Raw genomic sequence first — 17250 nt, 5'->3', positions numbered from 1 at the left:
CCTGGATCCTTAGATGAGTCCACTCATAACAAGCCCTTGGAAGAATCACCGTTTTCTGGTGATTGTATCTGTTTTTCAATGTCTTCCAGAGAGCTAATAGATATTCAACCGTTAGGTACTTGCTCTTTAGTCCTTCATCAAGGTGGCGACAGATAAAGATCATGGCCTTTGCCCGAGCTTGAGAAAATGCATTGTTTTCTTCCCTAATGGTTTCTCCAAGGTTCCCTACCTTCAGATGGATCTTGGTATCCACTACCCAGGTAAGATAGTTCTTCACAGTAATATCTAGGGCAACAAAATCAAGCTTTGCCAAGTTCACTATTTTCTTTTCTGAAAGAAAAATAAGATATGTAAAAACTTGTAATAATATGTATTCCTGAAGGAATATAGTGTTAGTACTTCTAGTCCTTATAAAATTTTCATTTTGATCTTCAGGCCAAAATGATAAGCACTCGAAACTTCAGGCTCGAGATTTACATGATTAATGAGGAGGGCGATTGTACCGCACCATTCTCATTGAAACAAGCATAGGATGGACGATTATTCCGCACCACTCAAATAGCAGGAAAATTTAAATATGCAGAGCAGGGTGGGCGATTATACCGCACCACCTAAAATTGCAATAAAATTTAATCTGCAGCTCAAGATAGGCGATTGTACTGCACCATCTTTGATTGCAGTAAAATTAACATAAATAAACACTGGGTTAGTAATCAGGAACTACACCAAACAAGAAATCAAAGATATAAGTAATTGTTAAATTGAGAACGAGAAGCAGGCATGGTGCTAGCAGTTCTTCGCGATAGTACATCATGCAGGTGAGGCAAAGGAGGAAGAATAACAAGAAAATCCTTGGAGGAAGCATTTTTTTTTCGATGAAGGGAGATGGGAACTAGTTAAGGTTAGAGAGTCATGCTGATAACGTGTTATAAATAATCAAAAGTTAGAGAAATAACCTTTGCTAGGGACAGGAGCGAAGCGGGTGCAAAATATCACACTATAACTTTAGTAGCTATAACAAAATAATGGAAGATAGAGAGGGGGATGGAGAGATACTGATATTATTTCTTTGATTCTTTCTTTCGCAGTGTGTATTTGATATTACACAGAGTGTTCTATTTATAGAACAACTCATGTGACAACCAACGAAACAAAATGATTACATTTTGAAAGTATTACACAACCATTATTCCCAAGTCTTCATTACTTTGTGTGGGCATTCATTCATCCACTAATTCTACAACAGAATTGGAATTTTTTTTTGTGCACTTGTAATTTATGAAAAATCACTTGTAAGTACTTACCGAGTATTTGAAAGGAAAATCAAATTGCAAAGAAACGAAACTGAGTGTGACTTACAATTATAAATGACATTGTGAAAGAAGTCATACTTTTTACTTTTTAGTTAGAACTCATTTGGAAGTGTTTTTCGAGCAAATGGTGAAGCATTTTGAAGCACTTGAAGTGCTTTCTACAAGACACACCATTTATGTGTTTTTTCTAGTAAGCACTTTAAGTTTTTTTTTTTTTATGATTTACTTGCATTCAAACTAAAGATTGGTTCCAAAAATATTTACACAAAAAACGTTTTTCATCATTTTAAAAGTACTTTCAAACAAGCTCTCAATCTCGTTAGAGTCAATCCATTGGTGATTTACTAATTTATATCCCACTTCTATATGTTGGCACAATGTTTTTTGCAATGATGAAATTTTCATCATAACTATATTAAAGGGGTTGAATTTAAGGTCATCATATTCAGAGTAGGATTCTCTCTCATCTTTTTTTCCCTCACCTTCCCTTCTCTCCTATTTGAACGGTCAATGTTAAACCATGTCAACATGTTATATTAATTTTTTATAGCAAGATAAAGACAAAATAAGAGAATGTGAGAGGAGATGATGGAATGGGATGGAAAGAGGAAGGGAGATAATCCTAGTCCATCATATTCGTGTCTATGATCCCCCTTTTTAGTGCCCTTTTCTAGAGGGTATTTGGTTTTCAGTGCCTTTCAAGTTCTATGTATCTTGGTTAATGAAAGATTTTTCAGTGTGATCAATACACGGGATGGTACACTACGTGTCACTATATAAATAGTGAGATATGTGTACTAAAAAGTTAATAACTTAAAAAATAAAATTTCTCACCACTTCTATTAAAACACGTGGTGTACCACTTGTATTCCCGTCACAATGAAAATTTTCTCTTGGTTAAGGCTCATTTGGCCTATTTTTATTGTATGAGCTGCTGGTCATTCGAAGGGATAATCTTCTATAATGTCTTGTTTACCTAACATAATTTGTTGTTTTCAAGAGAGGGACAATCATAGATTACAAAATTCTTATCAACTTGTTGCGGTGATTTTCAACTCAATTAAGTTCACTATTAGACTTCGGTTCATTAAAAATTGTTCATTATGTCGCTAATTACTCTATTTCGTGAGAGTAGAAAGCCCCCATTGGTAGTTAGTATGCTTGTTTCTTGCCCTCTTCTTGGGCTTGTTTTTGCCCTTTTTTGTTGCGTTTATGTAATTTTGACAACATTTGCTTATTATATTGACACTCTAGAAAATGTTACCCAACACCCTTTATTTATATAAATAAATTGTACAATGATATTTTTTGAAGGCCAATAACAGCATATAAAATGAAACTTTGTATCCGAATTAAAATTTCACACGCAAGATCCCAAAGAAACAACCCATAACTTAATACCCTACAGTCGAGATCTTAGGCCCGGAAATCATGCACACATGACTCAAATGTCAAACCTAGGACGTTGACCAAGTGTAAAAAAATTGACAATCCTACTCTCTTCTTTTTTTTTTTTTTTTTTTTGCTAAAAACACTTTTAACATTATAGTTTATTGAACACTTATTCTTTTACATCTATTTATTCTTACAGTATAGCAGAGATAGTTTTGAAAAAGAAAAAAAATACGACAATCCCAAATTAACCCTTAATTATGTGGTTTATCGCGACCTTTAACCAGACAATATAATGAATTTTTAAATTTTGTTGTTGTTAGAAAATGGAATGAAATTGAGCATTTATTATTTGATTAGTTTTCATTATCAATCAAACAATGAAATCGGTTACATTCCCATTCTCATTCACATTTTTATTCCAACGACCAAACACACCACCTTTTATAGAATATGCCAGCTCATTGATGCATATATGGAGGTGCAATTATTCTCCTCTAGACCAAAAAAAGAAAAAGAAAAAAGCATCACTTTAAGTGTATCTGTACGGGGCATAAAGTATCCCTCTACACGAGCATATAAACGACACGGATTGTGAGCTAAAACATATTTTTAGAGAATTGAACAATATTGCAGATCAACTAGTCAAATAGAGCTACAATGTTGACCTTGGTTTGCATATTTTTGAGCTCCCTCCTCAATGGCTTATGCAACATTTAACATATGATTGTGTAGGTGCTATTATGGGCCGCTCTATTGTTGTTAATGATATGACTTAGTTTGGTATGGCGTGTCTTCACCTCCTTTGTTCACCAAAAAAAAAAAACACAAATTGGATGACGTATAACACGTGTGGTTGTTGAGTTGGACCAATGTGCACTCTGATACCACAAAGAAGTTGAGTTTCTACCATAAAATCAATTAGCAATATTGAAAGTGTTTCACCACCCATGTGGGACTTTGTCATTCACATTCTCCCATCGATTACATGCAACTCGCTTAAATATCTTGTATCGCGTGATTTTTTTACATAAATAATAACTTACCGGCTTTATAACAATATTTTTGTCTCTCTTGACTCGATCAAAGTCTTGGAAAAAAGACTATAAGTTTCTCTCCTGTATCTTGCTGTCTTCATTGTCAAGGTGATTTGAACAAGACAATCACACAGCATAATCCACGTCCAATGAAACAAAAAGTGACTCAAATAATCCCTAACTGCCCACCACTTGATTAGACTGTCCACGAAAGAAGTGAGTAACTTTTCCGGTTGCGACGGTGATGGAATGCCAAAATGTGGAATCTCAGAAAGACTTCACCAACTCCACCCTTGGAGCCATCTCTTTAGACAATCCACTATTCAATCCACCATGTGAACAGTAATTGTCATAATGAACAATAACTGTCTTTTGCATCTCCACCGTTGTACTTGAATAGCCCTGCCAATAGGCAATAAAATATTATTAATTTTTTTTTACAAAATAATACTAAATAAATTTATTTGTAATCTCGGATAAGATATTTTAAATCGTTCTCGTTGCACCACGTGTCATTTACCCAAAACGACTATTATTGGGCATAGATTTCGATAAGATTTTTATCCAATGTCATCGTGTCACGTGTCGTTATCTTTTCAGAATCTTTGAGGATAGATTTCGATCAGATTTTAAATCGTTCTCGTTGCGCCACGTGTCATTATCCGAAAAGATAATTATTGGTGATGGATTTCGATAAGATTTTTATTTGTCAAAGGTGGTCAACATTTACTCAAGGTGGTCAACATTTGTCAAAACAGTGCCATGTCCGCGAAGTGCAAAGGAAAAACACTTTGCAAGCTGTCAAGAGGGGTGCACGAAGGATGTGGAGTGTTGTTTCGGTATCCTCCAAGCTCGTTGGGCGATCGTCAGGGGTGCTGTTTATGATAACTTCTGGACCGACAGACACAACTCTGAATTTAGGACAATCTTTGACAATATTCCAACATTCCCACCGGTTGAATGATTTATTTTTGGTTTTGGTTTTGGCACCATACCAAGTTTGTGCTTGAATTAGCTACACAATGGGGGAGAATAAATAATTATAATCAAAGTAGGTAACAAATAAATAATACAAACAAATAATTATAATTAAAGTAGGTAACAAATAAATAATACAAACAAATAATTACAATGTAAATTTGGGTATAGTACAAACAAATAAATAATATATTGTTACCTGATCCGTGTAATTTTCCCCACTTCGAAGATTACTACTAGCTTGTGCCAAGGCATCTCTCCAAATAGTAAACGATTGGCTAAGTAATTTCCAACGACTAGACATTGATTCTTTGGTTCTACTCCCATCCATTTTCTCAAGATAATTGGTATGAATAAGACTCCACATTTTTCGCAATTGCATCTCATTATCCGTACGCGAACTATGAGTAACTTCAACCTAGCTAGTACACAATGCAACATCTTCAAAAGACGTCCAATTCGTACCTGCATCAGTAGTCATTTTGTTGAAAAAAAATGGATTGAAACTTTGAGAGAAAGATAGGAATGTGATTGAAAGTAGTTGAGAACATATGAAATTGTGGTGTAAGGTAGATGATAATGAGAAGATATTTATAGAAAAGTAGAAACATTTTTTTTTTAAATTTTCAGATATTTTACAAATTTTAAATTTTTTTATTCAAATAATTAATCTATGCCGTTGGATTTAAAAAAAATTAAATTCCAACACTCCAAATTGTGCCACGTGTCACAACGGTAACTTTTCTTAATTTTAAAACTATTTTTTCTTTTTCTTTTTAATTTATAAAGCAGATTAATATCAACCGTTGATCTCAAATCGAAAGGTTGATATTAAATCAATTTTTTTTATTACCATTTCAAATCGGACGACTCATATTAAAGAGCCCGTTGAGATCGAACGGACCGTGGGAAGCCACGTGGCTTCCCAACTGTCACCTGCTGAAACTGGCGCGTGGGCCCTGTGCCCTGTAAAGCTGTCGGCTGACGCGCCCCCACTCGCGAGTGAGGGGCACGTGCCTGACACAAAAAAAATAAAAAAAGGACTGACGCCAAGCTTGGCGTCAGCCTGACGTCACACCCACCTCGGGCTGCAGGGCTGACAATCCTCCATGGGCCTGGCCCTCGAGCTCCCACCTTCACTCGGGCTGCCCAAGGCTGGAGCCCTATCCACCGGCCCTCAAGCCCTTTCCCTTCGCCTGTCCCTCGAGCAACCACCAAGGGTGGAGTTGCTCTTACACAAATAACAAATCACACTTCAAAGTTCCGTATGTCAAATTCCCAACAAAAGTAATCTTGTTATTTCTTCGACAACCTAAGTGTTAAAGTTAATACAACGTTAATAACCCGTTTGATTCTTTTTATATACTTATGCTGATCCAGATTGATCAATTTAAAAGCCATCATTGGAAGATCATCCTTGGAAGTTGGAAGGATGAACTTGTTATTTAATTGACCACATAAAAAGGAAAATATAAAGGACGGTTGTCAATGAAAAAATTAAATAACCGATCAAATTGATTTCTGAATTCGATAAATTTAAAAAATGGTAGTGATATTCATACACCTATTTTTATCATTGATTTTTTCAATTTAATCGATTCCCACGATCGAAAATTAAAAACAGTGTGTGAATAACACTACATTTTTTTTTAACAAACGATATTATCTACACTGAGGGGTTGTGGGAGTCGGCTAAGCCTCACAATGAGCTAACAATAATGTGGTTCAAATTCGTCTTTGGTGAGAACTGAACCTAAAACCTCTCACTTACAAGTTTAAGAAATAACACTAAACCGTAATACTAAATGACTACTATTTTATAAGAATGAATTTGACGATGACCTAAATATTGAATTGTTCATAACAATTAGATTAAATTATGAAACGAGCCCAAACAAGTGACTTGCCCCCTATTAAACTTTCTTACAAACTATTTTTCATTTTTTATTCATTTTTGCCGTCGGGCTAATAACACTTCAATGGTGTATTTCTCGTGCACGTCGCACGATAGAGCCGATTATTAAATGTTGTGCAATGGACCAATGGGAGTAGATGAGCTATTTATACAAGAAAACTTTAATTTATTTCCTTCGTATTTTATTCTTCCCAAAAGTGAAAATTAAGGGAATGGAAAAATACTCTTATATTTTAGCACAAATTAAAGAAAGAAACCACAACAACATTAAAAAAAAAAAATTTCCTTATCTAACTAAGTGTGGTAGGCTATATAAATTCTAAAATATCATCCGCTCGATTTTGCATTATGTCTTCGATTAGCTTCAAGTACTTCATGTCTTATCTTAGAGTCTCTTTCTAAATTCTCCTCTAAAAAATTTTCTTTGAGCGTTTATCTCATGATTAAATCATCAGTTGATTTTCAGTTCACATATTTAAATCTCGTAACTGATTTTCTTCCGTATTATCTGGAATTAAGACTTAGCTCAAATATTTTAAGAGACCACTGTATTAAAATAGAAAGAAGGTGGATGAAGATTGAAGGTCAACAAATTCTTGCAAACGGGTCATTGTTGTGTACAATTGTCATGAATCTTTTTTAATTATTTAATTTTAATTAATTTATTATTATCATTAACATTATTATCTGTTTTAATTTATTTAAAAATTATATGGCTGTGACTCTGTTGACATTGACAAAGCGTGCACCTACTCATCGTCCTCCATTTTAGAATTGAATCTCTGCGACAAAAGCATCTCCGGATCCAATTTCGCGAACTGGGTTTTTCCCGGAGCACCGAAAAAATTGGAATAGCAAATGGGTTCGTGTTGTTCGACGCAGAAAAGCTTGGGGCAGAGGATTGACATGGTGGAGGAGCAGAGCAAAGTGGATTACGCAGACGACGCTTCTCCGAAGGCCAGAGGCGGCTCGAAACGGTGGAAGAGGAAGAAGCCGAGAGGTGAGCAAGTGGATTGCAGAGACTTGGGCCATCAGATTGATATTCCGGGCAGATTGATCGGCAATGGAAGTAGCAAAGTCGCCTGCTTGTATACCCAGCAGGGAAAGAAAGGGACCAATCAGGACGCCATGCTTGTCTGGGAGGTTGGTTTGCTCTTCACTTTCTCTCTCCAACTTTTTACTGCTCTTTTGCTGCTTTACCATCAGCTGTGACCACATGTTTGACTGTGATCTGACCCCAATGTCAAAACCCAATTCTGCAAATTCACTGTATTTTTGCTGTTGGGTTTGGAAGATTGAGTAGAAAAATGGATGTTGTTGCTTCAATTGCACAGTTGCTAGGTCACTTTTTTGTTGGTGCTATTTTATTCAGGGATTACGTGAATTGTGAGTTACATTAGTCTAATTTTTAACTTTGTTCACACTGCAAAGATTTTGCTAATCCAGTTGAGTTCATATACTAATATATTTGACATTTCTGTGACTTTGGAATGACCCTTGTGAGGAATGCCGGCACGAACATGTAGGTGTGTCGTACTTAGTTGCCCGTTTTACGTTCTTTTTAGCTGGTTTTGGGGAAGGGTCCTTCTTCAAGCTTCCATACCTGTGTGAGATTAAGGAGACATTTTTATCGATTAAAAGATAAAGAATATACCTGAATCTATGTAGTTTTAATTACTAATTATAAGCAAGCCTTGTAATTTTGTCATTTACAACATAATGGTTCGTCAGCGTAAGGTTGATTTCCCTACGTCATTGAATTAGCAAGTCAAATTAGCAAGATTTTTAGAAGGTTGTTAGTTTATATGAAATCGGTTCTATTTCTGTTGTCAATTTTTTGGGGATCAATTTGTGCTAATTTCTTGATTATGTTTGTGCTATAGAATTTCGCCACAAGAAGTGATACAACATTTTGTGGGGTGTTTGACGGGCATGGTCCATTTGGTCATATGGTTGCCAAGAAAGTTCGGGATTCTCTTCCTCTTATACTATGCACTCAGTGGAAAGCTAATTCAAGCGGTGACCTGAGCAATCTCAATAAGGCTGAGAATGCGAATGGGAGATCTAATTTTGAGGAACCTGTATCACCAAGCATTGATGATGAATGGTGCGAGTCGTTGGAGGTTAAGGAAAGTGAAAAACTACCTGAGATGTATCTACCACAAAAAAAGTCATTCTTAAAGGCTTTCAAGTTAATGGATAAGGAACTAAAGTTGCATCCAACAATCGATTGCTTCTGCAGTGGGACGACTGCGGTTACATTGGTAAAGCAGGTGATTGCAATGAAACATCCTCTAATGCTTTTCTGTCACACACATACCAATCAATATTTCTAGACGTGTGTATTTGTGTGTGACATTGTGTGTTCTTGCATGCATGCATACACGAATATTTGATAGTGAATCAATGGAGAACGTAATTCTTGTATGCTTATTCTGTGTTGATGATAATTAAAGACCCTCACGCCATCCCCTGCCAAAAATGGGAAAAATGTGCAGAAAGCTAAGCTTTAAGAATTTTATGTGCTGATGCTTAACCTCAAGAACTTCAGAAAGGCAATTAAAACTTGGTCTGTGAGTGTTGAAAAACCTAATTTGTTGATGTATGGTTTTTCAGGGTCAGAATCTTGTGATTGGAAATGTTGGGGATTCAAGGGCTGTGCTAGCAACGAGAGACGATGACAACTCTCTGATTGCTGTACAGTTGACGGTAGACTTAAAGCCAGATCTTCCTGGTATCTCTCTCTCACAAATCTTATGTACAAAAACTGATAACTAACTGCAAAAGATAAAAAGTAAAATATCCATTGATGAAAATTTATTTCCTCTGTACTTAGCGGAATCTGCGAGGATCCATCAATGCAAGGGAAGGGTGTTTGCTTTGCAGGATGAGCCAGAGGTTGCTCGTGTATGGTTGCCGAATAATGATTCTCCTGGTTTGGCAATGGCTAGGGCCTTTGGAGATTTCTGTCTAAAGGATTTTGGTTTAATTTCCGTCCCTGATGTTTGCTATCGCCATCTTACTGAAAGAGATGAGTTCATAATTCTTGCCACCGATGGGGTATCTTTCTTCTTTCCTTTATGTACTTTTGGTTTCTTGTGGCCTAAAAGTGCTCAATAAATTGCACATCATACAGGTCTGGGACGTCCTTTCAAACAAGGAGGCTGTTGAAATTGTAGCTTCTGCCCCCGGTCATACAACAGCAGCCAGGGCTCTGGTAGAATGTGCCGTTAGAGCCTGGAGGCTCAAATACCCTACTTCCAAGAACGATGATTGTGCTGTTGTGTGCCTTTTTCTAGATCACTTGTCTGCAGCTGATGAGGCTGCGACAGAGAATGATATGACGAAGATGAATGAAGAGGCGAAGATTAATGAAGAGACGAAGGTTAATGAAGAGCTGAAGATTAATGGCGAGACAAAGAGTAACCACGAGACGAAGATTAACGGAGTGGCAATGGAAAGGATGGCAATCACAGATGTGAATATTGACGATTCAAAAACCGGTAGTTCTCATGCTGTTGTTCTTGAGCATTCGGGTACTGCAAGAAGCTCCGATGAGATCGAGCCTATATCTGATTCAACGGAACAAAAGCTTCCAACGAAGTTCGAGGGCCAGTCTAAAAGAAGTTTAGCAGAACGTATTTCAACAAAAGAGGACGAGGACTGGTCGGCGTTGGAAGGTGTTACCCGGGTTAATAGTCTGTTAAGCCTTCCCAGACTCTTATCTGGTGACAATTGGAGAAAAAAGTGGCTATGAAACATCTAAAGCCCCTCCTTCCATTCCAATCTCAGCACAAAGTGGCGTTCCGATCCAATAATACATTGCCATGTGGAGAAACACCTGTTGGCAATGCATTATTGGATAAGAGATGCCACGTGGTTGTGAACCCGTTCCATATATTCAATCTATGTAAATTGAATTTTCCATATTCGAACACAATTCAATCGTTTTGCAAGTAGTATAACTAAAATTCAAAGGGCTTGGATCAATTTGTAGGCTACCAAATATCTATCGGAGAACTTTATGTATCGAACACGAGCAAAATGACGGTGTTAGTTCCAAGTAATCTTTTCACAATGAATCATTCATTTGTTTCATACATATATAGATAACTAAACCAATGAGTGTATTTGTGTAGATATAAATTTTTAATAATTATTACAAAAATGAACGGTTTTAATTATGAAATTTATATGGTCAATGTCAAAAAGGTTGGGTAGCCTTACAGGCCTTACAAATTCAACACCTCACGTTTCTAACATTTTTTGGGTACACCAATTTGACGGAGTGGAGACTTTACCAGAATAGTTGGATACCCTTACATCCCTTACACAGCTGAGGATTTGGTTTTGCAATAATCTGATGAATTCACCTAGTGTCCCAGCTATGCAACGCCTCACCAAACTATACAAATACTCAGGACTGGGATTCTCTGCAGATCCCTTCCATCTGGACCCTTCAATTCTTAAGCTGGACAGAGACAGAGAGATGGAGAAGATAGAGGGAGAAGAGAGTCGGAGAGAGAGTGAAAAGAGGAAGAAGATCAGTGAAAAAGAAAGTAAATTAATTCTCAACCGTTAGATTTCGGTTGAACGGTTATGATGGAAGTGATGGGATGCAACTTTCAGGGGAATGGCTACACAGTTCTCCGAGATTATTTCTCTTCTAATTGATCAACACAATGTACGGTTTGACTTCAACGTACTATGTACGTTGTGTGTTTCCTAGTGGCATCTTTATTTCTTTTGGGATGTTGTGACATCTAACTTATAATGTTTTAAAAGGTGAAGTAGTAGGCGAGGCGTTTTAAAAAATAGTCGGTCAGGCAAAAGCCTTAAGGGATGTTGTAACATCTATATTTCTTTTGGCATGACGTGACATCTGACTTACTAGATATTAATACGGGACTTTGGACACTATGAAATTCACCGAATGAGAAGGAAATGTTCTTTGTTCTAACAATTTCATTACAAGAATTGATATCCAATGCATGTCAGACACCAGAGCATAGTAGGATTTTCACAATTTTAAAAGTTTTCTAGCATGCACTAGGCACCAGGATCTTTAACGATTCGATCTTTAGGTGATGGATCTTCGGCTGCACATCCAACTCTACATTCATCAAGAACATGCTAAACCGAGCATAATAGAACTTTCGAACCAATTGATTATACGTTTTCTTGGGTGATTTCATTAATGCACTTGGAGAGTATTGATTCTACTGAAGCACCCACCGTCCATACTTGCTGGGGGAAGAGGTGCTATTTTTGGCTAAAAGATTATTTGGTAAGGGAGGTTAAATGTCCATTGTTGTTGCCATAACTCAAGTTATGGTTTGTTTCGGTCAGAGTCACAGTTGAGGCACTTCATTACTGACCACCCCTTTTTGTACCGGAGAAATTTTTAGTTGTGACAGGAATTCGGATGGTACATCATGTGTTTTTATGTAAGTGGTGAGAAATTTTATTTTTTAAGTTATTAGCTTTTTAACACACATATCATATCATTTATTTAACAACACGTAGTGTATCACTTCGTGTAACGGTCACACTGAAAAATCTCTCTATGTACTGGGGGTATTAAAGGCCTCTCAAAATTTTGTTTTGGTCAGATGTAAAGGCCTCTTGAATGAAACAAAGATGCTATAATGGGTTTGGCCCAATGATGGGTTTTATTCCGTGGTGCATCTGCTTTGAAGAACTCAATTTGCAATATTGGGTCATACCCTGATGGAGTTGGCGTGGAGTAAATTAAATTTGAGAAATATATACAAATAAAATCGATTACGAACTTTCAATTAGGAACAGAACAAGATAAACAATTAAACAGACAATAAATCGTATAGAAACTAGGGTTAATTTAATGTCCTATTGACGTCTTAGAGTACCTTACGTTCCATTTTCTGTTAAAGTTTGCAAACGGTTTCTTTGTGTATATTTCCATATAAACATAGACTAAAAAACACATTTTTATATAGCTTGGAAAAAAACCCTCTGTGATTCGAAAGGAAATAACAACAATAAGAATTAGCTTTATATTTGATACAAGCAATTTTTTGTTTTAAGCTAATATACACTGCAAAAAAATAAAAGATTTCAAATTCATATGCAAAGAATAACACATTCATTTTAATAAATGTGACTACGTTTACGTATGCAAATAACATTGATCAGTCATCAAGAAAAACCACAGGCAATGAGAGAGAGAGAGAGGTCTCTGTATACAGTTGATGATCCATATGTTGGTTTCTGTTATGCCTTTACTTTTTTCTTCTTTGCATATTTAAACCTTGATGCTCTTTTGCTTTTCACTGTTGCCACCTTCCTTTTATCCTTTGTTTATTACTGTTTCTAACTGTGCTCAAAAGTGTTAAGACGGAAGATTCCTCTGCAGGTAGGAGCATGATTTTGTGCTATAGACTCATTAATCACGGAAATGCATGCACTTGTAACAAAGCATACCCCCTGAAGCTTAAAGTTAGAAAACAACAAAATAAACTTGTATTAATTATAATGTATCAGTCTCACTCTTTATAATCGCTCACCTTTTAATTTGATATTAAAGATTGAGAATAAAAGGTAAGTGATCAAGCGTTTCTTAATCATTTGGTGATTAAACGTTGCTTGATCATTTGGTGATCAAGAAAACAAATCTGTATAATGCACTTTAATTAATAAACAAATCCTTGTGAAAGGCAATAGAAATGTGGATAAAAAGAGTTCTGTATTTGTGCTTTCTATATATATCATTTTTTTTCACACTGATTTCCACATAAAGCTCAATACTGCATACAGGGTTAGGAGCAAGTGTTTCTATATTTCCCCTGCATATTTAATACTATTGTTTGCTAGTTATTTGTTTCTAACCTAGATGCCCTTTCACCTCAGCTGGCATATCATGCATGCTGCAAAGTGAATAATGGTAAACTGGTGAAGCCATGAACGAAATATAACTTTTTGAGTTTTTATCACAAATGGTCTCTGAAAGTGACATACCACATCAAGATGGTCTCTAAAGTTGTCAATCGTTCAATGTCATCCTTGAATATGAGAGTTGCAAAGTCGTCCGAATTTCATAACAAAAAAAAAAAAACTGTTAATGTGATAAAATGGAAAATTGTGAGGCCCCCAATTTCAATATTAGGATGCCATGTGAATTTCATTCTTAGGGTCTGTGAGAAATGTGGATTTCAATATTGGACTAAGTACTTCTCATACTACAAATTAGTTTTATGGTGGAACCCTAACTTTCTTCATCGAATCAGAGTAGCTTGTCTCGATTGTGAAGCTCAACAGCCACATGTACTCCACATCACCCAATTTGTATTGTTTACGTGCTAGGCTTGAAAATTCGCCACACATGAGGCACGTGTTGAGAGTACCAATCCCACATCGAGGAAAGGAGTGACATTGCATGTGCTTATAAGTAATTGAACTACTTTCCATAATACCTCTTGGTTTTATGGTGGAATCTCAACTTTCTTCAAAGGAGAAGATGTTGGTGATGATGATGACTTGAATGAAAAAAAAAATTCCTATCCAATTAATATAAGGGCTATTAACTTTGTTTCTCTAATCCACATGGCTTCATAATATTGGGGTGGTGTTCATAATGTGCCATGTCAGTGTACTAACAGATTTTTTAACAAAATTTAGGCGAAACAATGACATTGATTTGCAACACCCATATTTAGGGACGACATCATTAATCAATTTTCAACTTGAAAGACCATCTTAATATGATGTGTCAATTTTAGAGACCATCTTCAGGGATGACATTAGATGTTTCTTTACAAGTGATAATGGAGAGAGAGAAATCAGAGGTATGATCTCAGGTGTAAAAGTAAGCATTTTTATCTAACCAACAAACCTCTTGATACAACTATCTCTAAATCCATAAAATGGGTTTTAATAAACAAAAGGGCCTCTACATAAGAAAATAAGCCAAGGTATACCGTTAGATTACTTTTACTTTCGTAGCTTATCATTCTTTCTAATTTTCTTTTTATTTAGTTTGTTAACATGACTGAGCACTACTGCTATTGCATGCGCCGATTCTGATGATCCATCTAATCTAATGACAACTATCTTACTATGTTAGCAGGGAGCTGCTTAATAATCTAAAAGAAAAACAAAAAACACGGGATAAACAGCCATATATACCCACACCTACGTGCTAGGGTTTGTAGTAGGACCACACAAGACACATTGAGACAGAAGAGTTGTAGGGATTGCTTGTGTAGATCATTGATCATTTCTGATTCTGTTCCTCCCTGTACCTTTTGATACTGATGACAGAAAATATATAGGTGCATACATGGGCTTCCATCTCCAGCAAGTAAGTTGAGCATTGATTGCATCACCTGTAGGGATGGATTCGACAGAACTTTTTTGCTATGTGGGGGTTTTCTCCTTTTGGCTTGGACAAACTTTGTGTTTTCATTTTATCTGTTTCTTCAATTATTTTGGACGGTAACTTTTGGATGTTTCAATCAAATATTTCACTGTTTGCCGTTATAATGTTGATTCTTGCATAAACTTGCACCTGTTTTAGATTCACAATCTGTGTGTATGTGGGGTGTTTCTCCTTCTGGCATCTACAATCTTTGCGTTTTCCTTTTATCTTAAGCATGCATATAAAATAGTTCAAAGCAGACGTCCCTACACTAATGAGTAGTTGAGTCAGTGGGTGAGACTTTTAATTTTCTCTCTCAATACCTGGTTAAATTTCATATAGCCGCTCGTTGGGGAGAAAGAGATAGGAGCAGATTTATCACAGTTCGTGGTGTTTGGGGCTAGAAAGTTACGGTGATGCTGAATTCGTTTAATGAAAATCTCGCTTGTTAGGGCTGAAGTAGTCCTAGGGGCAACATTCATGTTGGCTACGGATATTAGCCTATCTGCATCTACATTTCTTCAATCGAAAAGGATGCATAAACTTACTAGTGCTGTTTACTAAAATATTAAATTTTGAGAAATGTTATCTAGCAGGTTGTTTAGTAACGTAAGATGTTTATAGATGTTATCAAGGCTTTGACTACGAACACATTGATCCATTCCGATTCTCACCAAAATGTTAATATGATTTTAGTTTCATTTCTGACTTTATAAACATTCGAACGTGTACATAAATCCAAAAGAACATTGCCAAGTGCCAACTATACTTTGAACCGTAAAATGCTTTAACCCTAACATTAAAACGAGGATGCCATTTCATTTTGTTGACTTTATCATGATCTTTTATCCACATATATACATATATATCATATGTATGTGTGTGTGTTTAATAGTATATTTATATTTACTATTTACCAAGTGAATAACATTGAAAAGTGAAAAGACAGCCACACCCGCATCCATCCACATGGGGAATGCATGATGATGCCAAAGACCCAGCGAATCCAACAAGAGAGACAAACAAGGAAAACCCAGGTGTCAGCGTTGAGCGAAGATCAGGGTTTGGCCTACGCTGGTGACATGTGCAGCAAGAGCAAGCATGTAAAAGCAATAATATTATTCCACATTTAAGGCTTTGCGTGTAATCGTTGTTGTTGTTGAAAATTGAATACAGAAAGGAGATCGATGCAGAAGAAAAAAAAAGTAACAAATATACTGCTCCACCTCCATCCATTTATTTTTGCCCTAAAATTCCTGTTCCCACCTCTCAGGTTCCTACCTATCTCATTTTTAAGAACTTACATGAAATAGATATACTACAATCGGGATGTTTCATACTAATTATACAGTGTCATGTGTAAATTTTTTTTCAATAACATTGTATAATTAATTAACAAAAAACGTCACAATAATTGTATACTTGTGCCATGCAAGGTTCTCTCCTCCTTCCTCCTACTTCCTAATTCATTCATTACTGCTGCTGGTTGATGCTTTTCTCTTATCTTCTTGTTTTTCTTTTGTTTCCTCTGCTGATTGAATTTCTAGCTCTTCCATATCGCAATTGGCCTGCAGAACCGGTACACATTTATTATGCATTTGCACTATTGATTTCACATACAAGTGCAATTTTTATTTACTTGTCAGCAGGATCAACAGTCTTTCTCTTGTACTTGTGTACTTTTTTAGTTCTGTTTCAATTATTAAGTGTCATCCTGTAGTAACTTTAAAAGAAATATGTCCAGAAAACACCTTATTCTTTAATCTCCTGCATAAAACACCTTGTTCTTTAATCTCCTGCATGAATTATTAATAGTACCACCACATGAATTATTCATATGGCTCATTTTAGAATAATGAGTAGTTAGTTGAGCACCAATCATCGATCGTTTAACTTCTAATTTTACAACAACCGTAAAATATAGAATCTCTTGAGTACACAAATGGCCTAATTAGGTAATTAAATCTTGTACTTAGTAGATATTAGCGTGTCCATCACAAAGTCACACGATGCTTAATCTTCTTTTTATTATGAAACGTGTACATATTTATAAAAACTATATATAATCTAAGTTCATATAACAACAATATCAAAGTACTAGGTGGTGTGAGAGACAAACCCTAAAATTTACCCTAATGTTCCAATTCCTAAGCCACAACACTTATAGAGTTTTATTTTTTAGTAAATGGAGGGTTAGAAGTAAGAAGTAAAGATATTTTC

General features: G+C 36.0%; 1 protein-coding gene across 1 annotated transcript; it reads left to right on the top strand.

The window, feature by feature from the left end:
• The first annotated feature begins 7359 nt into the window (after positions 1 to 7359).
• LOC126590820 (probable protein phosphatase 2C 6) lies at positions 7360 to 10717 on the top strand. The gene is made up of 5 exons (XM_050256331.1): positions 7360 to 7778; positions 8519 to 8908; positions 9252 to 9369; positions 9472 to 9695; positions 9772 to 10717. The coding sequence occupies exons 1-5, from the start codon at positions 7494 to 7496 to the stop codon at positions 10390 to 10392; spliced, it is 1638 nt and encodes a 545-aa protein (XP_050112288.1). The 5' UTR covers positions 7360 to 7493; the 3' UTR covers positions 10393 to 10717.
• The last annotated feature ends 6533 nt before the right edge of the window (positions 10718 to 17250 follow it).

Source organism: Malus sylvestris, chromosome 11, assembly GCF_916048215.2.
Source record: "Malus sylvestris chromosome 11, drMalSylv7.2, whole genome shotgun sequence".
NCBI classification, from domain to species: Eukaryota; Viridiplantae; Streptophyta; class Magnoliopsida; order Rosales; family Rosaceae; genus Malus; species Malus sylvestris.
This window is presented reverse-complemented; position numbering and strand designations above follow the sequence as displayed.

Excerpts from the sequence above, each read along its gene's own strand:
- LOC126590820 (XM_050256331.1), top strand. The coding sequence starts at position 7,494 with ATGGGTTCGTGTTGTTCGACGCAGAAAAGCTTGGGGCAGAGGATTGAC. Across the intron at positions 8,909-9,251 it reads CGGTTACATTGGTAAAGCAG|GGTCAGAATCTTGTGATTGG; the intron begins GTGATTGCAATG and ends ATGGTTTTTCAG. Across the intron at positions 9,370-9,471 it reads CTTAAAGCCAGATCTTCCTG|CGGAATCTGCGAGGATCCAT; the intron begins GTATCTCTCTCT and ends CTCTGTACTTAG.